Source organism: Otolemur garnettii, unplaced genomic scaffold (assembly GCF_000181295.1).
Source record: "Otolemur garnettii isolate 467f Iridium unplaced genomic scaffold, OtoGar3 scaffold00066, whole genome shotgun sequence".
NCBI lineage: Eukaryota > Metazoa > Chordata > Mammalia > Primates > Galagidae > Otolemur > Otolemur garnettii.
Window position 1 is genome coordinate 1,756,864 of NW_003852461.1, and position 7,989 is coordinate 1,764,852.

The 7,989-nt window shown below is 51.7% G+C and overlaps 1 protein-coding gene across 1 annotated transcript in view; it reads left to right on the plus strand.

The window, feature by feature from the left end:
* MROH7 (maestro heat like repeat family member 7) overlaps window positions 1–7,989 on the plus strand; it is a 51,793-nt gene that overhangs the window by 13,306 nt on the left and 30,498 nt on the right. The window contains 6 exon segments of the mRNA XM_023515097.1: window positions 688–786; window positions 1,991–2,070; window positions 2,373–2,502; window positions 5,498–5,593; window positions 6,082–6,186; window positions 6,391–6,526. Coding sequence (XP_023370865.1) covers window positions 688–786; window positions 1,991–2,070; window positions 2,373–2,502; window positions 5,498–5,593; window positions 6,082–6,186; window positions 6,391–6,526 — 646 coding nt within the window.

The window sequence follows — 7,989 nt, forward strand, 5'->3', positions numbered from 1 at the left end:
GCTTTATCTTCCAAGACATCCCTCCATGTGGCCTCTCGTCATTCCATAGGCTAGCATAGCGGCTGGGTTCCAGAGGGGAAGACTAAAGCTGCCAGTTCCCTTAAGGCTAAGCCAGGAACTGACAGAGCATTCTATTTGTCAAAGCAAGTTGTGAGAAGAGTCAAGATTCAGGGAGAATCCATTCCTCTAACAGGAGGAGTGGAAAAGAACTGTGACCACTCCACTCCACCGTCCTCTCCATCAGATTAACTTGCTCCTCCTTCTTCACTATGGGAAATTAATTTACTCGTTCTGTAGTTATATTTGTCTGCCTTCTTCTGCCCAAGATAATGGGAACTGAGAGATACACGTGATATTGGTAAATGTGTTCCTTCTCTGAGGTAGCAGGAAGCCTCATCCTACTCGTACATATTAGAGGGGCCCCCTCAGCGTTGGGATCTCAGGTTGAGGCCCTTTCTGTGCCCCCCGAGCTGCCTGGATAAGCCGTCCCTTATACCCTGTCCTCCTCCAGATGCTAGCCTTCAGGCTTGTCAATCGCCAATCTTTACCCTCTCCTGGATTCCCCTGGTGGGAGCGTTTCATCTCTCCCGGGCAGGTGCTGGCCTGCCTGCTGGGGCTGGGCAGCCCTGAGGGCCGGGTTCTGTGGGGCGCTGCCCCTGAGGTTTTGCCCTGCGTTGCTGCCCTAAGGTTGAGAATGACATGGACCTCCAGAAGAACGAGGATCAGATGGAAATGGAAGGAGAGAAGAAGACCATGATGAAGATGATGATGGTGCGGGACCCACATGTGGGTCTGTCGCATTGGGGTGGGAAGGACCAGAATTCCTGAGGCCACCCACTGATGAGATGGGGGGTGAGGAGTGGGGAGATGAGGGGGGAAGAGGAAAGGACAAAGAGGAGGTGTGTCTGGACTTGAGTCTGAGCTCCCCTCTAACTGCCCTGCGCCTACCCTGAGGGAGCTCGGGCAAGTTACTTCCCTTGTGAGCCTCAGTCTTCTCATCTCAGAGATGGGTATGGTAATACCTGTCTTTGGCTTGTTGGGGGGACCTAACTCAATAGTCCACAGTAAAGCCGTGTGCACCCAGCAGCAGTTTTTATTATTCCTGCTGGGCAACAGTAGAGAGTTTGCTCATGATTTTGCTGAATGCAGTTACTTCTCAGTTATCCACCCGCATGGGTTGGGCAGGGATAACCACTGAAGTTTCCAAAATTATACTTGGCTTTGTACCCCTTAAAGACACCAAAAAAAAAAATGATTTATCTACTGTGTGTAGGCCCTAGATCAAAAGTGAGAAGTAGACCAGGCACAGTAGCTCACACCTATAATCCCAGCACTCTGGGAGACCAAGCTGGGAGGATTGCTTGAGCTCAGGAGTTCAGGAGTTTGAGACCAGCCTGAGCAAGAGTGAGATCCCATCTCCACTAAAGATAGAACAACCAGCCGGGCACTGTGGCGGATGCCTCTAATCCCAGCTACTTGGGAGGCTGAGGCAGGAGGATCACTTCAGCCCAGGAGTTTGAGGTTGCAGTGAGCTAAAATAATGCTTTTGCACTCTAGCCTGGGTGACAGAATAAGACTCTGGTCCAAAAAAAAAAAAAAAAAGTAAGAAGTAATTAGAAGGACATTTTAAGGCAATTTAACAAGGCAGCTTTCAAGGTCCACACTCTGTGTCTTTTGCTTTGGGCCAGCTCCATTCGTTAAATATACCTCCTGCCATGAGGCTGCTGTGGGTGACAATTGTTGCTGATCTCTGAGTGTGTGTTGCAGCTGGTTAGGATATGGGGTGTTTTGGGTGGCCTTAAACTGAGGGTTCAGGATGAGCATCAGCAATGAGCAGGCTCTCGGGCCCCTGGAGGCCGGGCAGGGTGTGGGGCCAATGACAGAGCTCTGCTTAGGGCCAGGCCTGCTCCCTACGAGGAGGGGTGGCCTGAGCCCTGGTGGTCAGCAGTGGCTCTGCCTCTCACTGGCCCCTCTGTGGTCCCTTGTCTAGAGGCAGATCCAGGAAGAGCCACTGGATTCCCTTTCAAGCTCTGTCCGCCGTCAGGCCATGGAGACCCTGACTCAGCTGAGGTATCCACAACCTTCTGTCTCCCCATGTGCAACCCCTCTCCCCACCCTCCGCCTCCACCTGTCCATCTTGGGGCCTCCCAACTGCACCCACACCCTGCTCCCGTGCCTTCTCCCTTCCCTTGCCCAATCTCTGCCTAGGGGCGTCTGACTTCCACACCCCTTCTAGCCCCCACCTCATCTGATCCTTCTGAGGATCTGAATGTCAAGCCAATGAGCCCCGAGCCAGGTGTTCCCTGCCAGCCCTGGATCCTTAGCCACGGGCCCCAGCCCACTCATGCCTCTGCCTCTCACCTCTTTTTCAGTCAAACGCAGCCCACGCTGGGCACACGGGAGAGGTCGGAGCTGGTGCGCACGTGTGTGCGGAGTGTCTTCTCCCTGCCCTCCGTGCAGGCCATGCAGGAGAAAGATGAGGCCAAGGCGGAGGCCGTCCAGGTGAGGCAAGGCCCCCTGGGTGTGTCCTAAGGGCTGGTGTTCTGGGGACAGATCTGGATCTTTTTTTTTTTTTTTTGAGACAGAGCCTCAAGCTGTCCTCCTGGGTAGTGTGCCGTGGCATTACAGCTCACAGCAACCTCCAACTCCTGGGCTCAAGCGAGCTTCCTGCCTCCGCCTCCCAAGTAGCTGGGACCATAGGCGCCCACCACAACGCCTGGCTATTTTTTGGTTGCAGCTGTCATTGTTGTTTGGCGGGTCCGGGCTGGATTCGAACCCGCCACCTTAGGTGTACGTGGCTGGCGCCTTAGCCGGTTGAGCCACAGGCGCCGAGCCGACAGATCTGGATCTTAACCCTGCTGCTCATTAGTTGCGTGGCCTTGGGCAACTCAGTTCATCTGAGTAGGCACTCAATACATATTTGGCAAATGAATGAATCTTTGGAATGAAGGTGCTCCTATCTGAGGTGCTGTCCACTTCTGGGCCCTGCCCTATGCCAGGGATATGGCCAGATGTTGGCATGGCCAGAGGTGGCGGCTCGTTGTCAGAACTTGAGCCATCGGTACCTGTAGCTCAGTGGCTAGGGCTCCTGCTACATACAGTGGGGCTGGCGGGTTTGAACCTGTCCCATGCCTGCCAAACAAAAATGACAACAACAACAATAACACACGCAAAAAAGTAGCCAGGCATTGTGGCAGGTACCTGTAGTCCCAGCTACTTGGTAGGCTGAGGCAAGAGAATCTCTTAAGCCTAAGAGTTTGAGGTTGCTGTGAGCTGTGATGTCACAGCACTCTACCAAGGCGACAAGTGAGACTTTGTCTCAAAAACAAACAAACAAACAAACAAACAAACAAACACCTGAGCCATGATGAAGACAGACTGGAGGGAACTGGAGCTGAGGCCTGGAGGAGCAGGGCCTTGGGGGGCTCATCCAGACATCTCCAAACCTCTGCAGGTATTCCGGAGAGAAGGAGCAGAGGTGACCCTTAATGCAGAATGAGGGGAGAACCAGGGTCAGTGGGAATGTTTAGGCAGAGGGGTTTCAGCTCACAGTGGAGCACATTCATTTATTCTTTCATTCAACAAATAGATATCCATCCAACAGAGATGGAGACGATCAAGTGCAAAATTGCACCAATGGCAAATGCTGCAAGCAAGGAGTACTTGTGTTATAAAGATCCTGGGCTAGGAGGACATGGTCTAGATGGGGGAGTCAGGGGCTGTGATTCTGGAGCTGAGAAGTTAAAGAAGGGCTAATTCGCAGAAGGGGTTGGCAGAGGGAAAAATACTTCAGGCAGAAGAGCAGCCTAGCCATAGTTCAGAGGCTGTGTACAGAGACAGCATGGTGACTGCAAGAATGACAAGGAGGCATTGTGACTGGAGCCCAGATGACAAGGCGACGGTCCTGGGAAGCAAGGGTGGAGAGTGGGTGGGGGGCCAGAATATGCCACATGGGTGGCGTGCGGGCTTTGGGTCTAGAGGTGATGCCTGGAGAGAAGAGCCAGAGGAAAGGAAGGGAATCCCTGCTTGGAAGAAAGAGCGGGCAGCCCTCCTGTACTACCAGGCATGGCCAGCAGAGGCCAGTACTTCACAGTAGTCAGCGCAGCTGGGAGGGAAGGAGGAGGTAGGTGTCCAGTGAGGCTTGCTAGGTGGTTGTGGTGTAACCCTTAGGACTGCTGACTCCAGCTGTGTCCAGGAAGCCTGGACAATGACAATCTGGGAAGCAGACTTGGACAGCTGGCAGGAGGAGGGGAGGCAAGGAAGAGAGGGTCTTCCCAGAGTAAGCTCAACCCCACTGCTCAGGCTTGAGTATGTATAATGCCTAAAGCCAGAAGACACTCCCAGGAGGGTGACATGGTCGAGGGATGAGCAGCCGGAGAAGAGCAGAGATGGGTCCCTTAAGGGACAACTTGGGAAACCCATTTGGGTCTAGGAGTAGCTATTCAAAAAAGAATCAGAGCACCTCCCCAGAGGTAATACAAGTAAGCACGACCCTTACGTTTATCTAGTTCTTTTAGTTCTAGAGCATTTTCTTTTCTTTTCTTTTCTTTTTTTTGAGATAGAGGCTCAAGCTGTCCCCCTGGGTAGAGTGCTGTGGCATCACAGCTCACAGCAACCTCCAACTCCTGGGCTCAAGAGATTCTCCTGCCTCAGCCTCCCAAGTAGCTGGGACTACAGGTGCCCACCACAATGCCTGGCTATTTTTTGGTTGGAGCCATCATTGTTGTTTGGCGGCCCGGGCTGGATTCAAACCCGCCACCTTAGGTGTATGTGGCTGAGCTACAGGCACCGAGCTAGTTCTAGAGCATTTTCCTGTCTCATCCCCTCATTTGCTCGTCATGGTTCGAACCTTTGTTGTTGTGTAACCTTGGACAAGTACTTCCTTATTTATAATATGAGAAAAATAATTTGAGGACAAAGCCACGTAGTTGTGCAAATCACCACGTGCTCATCTGGCTTGGGGTAGATTCTTCAGAAATGCTGGGTCTCTGCTTCCTCCCCATGTAAGGTAGGAAGCTTAGGGATAATACTTACCAATTTGTTAACATGAAAGCTGTAGATGGCTCAGCGACCCTAGCACAGTGGTTATGGGGCCAGCCATGCACATCGAGGCTGGCGGGTTCAAAACCGGCCTGGAGCCTGCTAGGTAACAGTGACAACTGCAACAAAAAATAGCTGCGCTTTGTGGCGGGTGCCTGTAGTCCCAGCTACTTGGGAGGCTGAGGCAAGAGATTGGCTTAAGCTTAAGAGTTTGAGGTTGCTATGAGCTGTGACATCACAGCACTCTACCCAGGGTGACGTAGTGAGACTCTGTCTCAAAAGAAAGAAAGAAAGAAAACTGTAGCTGATGGAAGTACCATCAAGTTAGTCTCAGAGGTAAGAGTAGCAAGGGGCTTTCTTGGGTCCAGGTTCACCCCCCCCGACCTACATGAGGGTTGACTAGGGCTGCTGTCTACCCCAGAGGTCCCCTAGTGACGTTTTCCTCCTCTGTCCACAGACACTTTACCATCAGACCCTGGATGCCCTGCAGACACTGCTCAAGGCCCTCTTTATTGAGGACCCCACCCCTGCTGGGCTGAAGAGCATCTTGGAGGTGTGGAGGTGGGGTATGGGGTGGGAGAGAGAGGAAGGGTGGAAGGGGAAGAGAAATTAGCTCGGGAGCGCTGGAGGCTGGACCCAGGACTGATTTGATTTCAGGATGTCATCATGTGCCAGGGTTCCGTCTCCCCATCCCGGACTCCTGCCGCCTTCCACTCTCTCTATCCCTCCCTACATTTAGCTGCCTTACAGGGTTATAGGTGCCTCTGTGTCTTTGTTCTCTGCGTTCCTGTCACTGTGTTTCTCTTCTGTCCTCAGGACTCTTTGCCTTTCATCTCTCTCCTTCTTGGCTTCCTTCTTCCCTCTAGTCTGTCAGTCCTGTTCTCAGCTTCTGAACTCCAGTTCTCCCTTAAGCCCCAAGAAGAGGAGGGCTGTGGTGCATGATCTTTACACCCTTTCTGGAAGTTTCCTGCTGATTGACGGAGGCTGGCAGCAGTAGCTGGCATCTAACTTGGAGTTTGAGTCTTACCCTTGTCCCCACAGCCCCTGGGGCCCTGGATGAACTCTGGGAAGGCCCATGAGCGCGCACGGGCTGTGAACAGCAACGTGTCTGTGTTGAACCACACGCTTCTGACCCTGCCTTTCTTTGTGAGTGGCCCCTGGGCGGGGTGGACACTCGTAGGGAGAATCTTCCCAGCTCTGAAAGAGCTGTGAGTCTGTCCAGGGATTCCTGGGCGGCCCTTGCTGTCCTCAGAGGTCTCTGTTACCAGAGCATCAGCTCTCTGTTTACCACTCGCTGTATAGCATTACTGAACCTGTAAGACTCAGTCCCTAAGATTATGACACAAACAGATGTCCTCGGGGTTCCCGGCACTGGGGCTTCTGCTGGGGAGGCTCATCCTTCGCATCGGGGATCCTGATGAGGAGATTGGCCGGGAGGCTCTGGACGGCATCGTCATCCTCTATACTATCCTGGAGCTCCAAAAACGTAAGCCCTATTGCAGTGCCCGTGAAGCAAGGCTCAGGTGGAGCCTTGGCAACTAGGCACGGGTGAGGGATGGGAAACCATCACAGGGTCAGACGGGGCCTGTGGAAACTGGGATGAAGCTAAGTCCCACAGAGGGTACGAACAAACTTATTTTATTATTATTTTTATTATTGAGACAGAGTCTCACTGTGTTACCCTCGGTAGAGTGCTGTAGCATCACAGCTCACAGCAACCTCAAACTCTTGGGCTCAAGAGAGTCTCTTGCTTCAGCCTCCCAAGTAGCTGGGACTATAGGCACCTGCCACAACACCTGGCTACTTTTATTATTGTTGTAGTTGTCACTGTTTAGCAGGCCTGGGTTCGCTTGAAACCCGGCAGCCCCGGTGTATGTGGCTGGTGCCCTAACCACTGAGCTACGGACACTGAGCTGTAAACAAACTCATTTTGAATTAAGTATCCTTCTTCTATCTGAGATCCCCCTCATCTTTCTAGGCTTAATTGGTGACTGGGATCTTCACATTCCAATAACACCATGTAAAGTAGTCATGAGGGTGATAATGTCTTGTTTTCTTGTCTGTCTTTCCCACTATAATCCCATGAGAATAGGGCAGGTCTGTGCCTTGGTCAGTGCTGCATTCCCAAGGTCTAGCCCTGGTCCTGGCACATGGTGGGGGCTCAGCGAATATTTATTGAATTAATGAAAAAGAACAGGTCTTAGAGTCTGGAGCAGCTAAAACCTATAGATGGTGGGAGAATTAGTGATGTGATGTGGACTGACAGAATAACCACCTGGCACCACACCTAGAGGGGCACAGTATCAGCTGTCACTTGCCTCCTTTCTTTCTCCATAGTCCCAACTCTGCCCCACAACAGGGGACCTTGGAATGTGCCCCTGGCTCTGGAGGCAGAGTGACCTCAGGCAAGTATTTTGCTATGTGGCCTTAGATTTCCTCATCTATAAAAAGGGTACCCTCAGATGTAATTCACAAGCATTTGAAAGATAAAAATAGATCTTTTATAAGAGTCTATGTAAAGAGACCAGCTCTGTGGCACACATTATAGGCACTCTAGGTCAATCAGAGTTCCTTTTACCCCATCCCACTAGGCTTTTGGGGATCTGTGTGTCCCCATTCTTCTCCATCTCCAGCATTTGGGACTAAGATTTGGGCTCCGAGAAAGCCCCCTGCTGATCAGGGCCACTTATGCATCCTGAGTGATGTGTAAAGGTGGCATAAGCCATTTTTTTTTTTTGCAATTTTTGGCTGGGGCCAAGTTTGAACCCACCACCTCCGGTATATGGGGCTGGCGCCCTACTCCTTGAGCCACAGGCGCTGCCCGGCATAAGCCATATTAATGATCAGCTTTAGGGGTAGGAATAGTATAGTCCAAATTAGGGTTGCCAGATTCAGCAAATAAAAATTATAGGACACCTAGTTATATTTGTTTTTATTTTTTTATTTTTT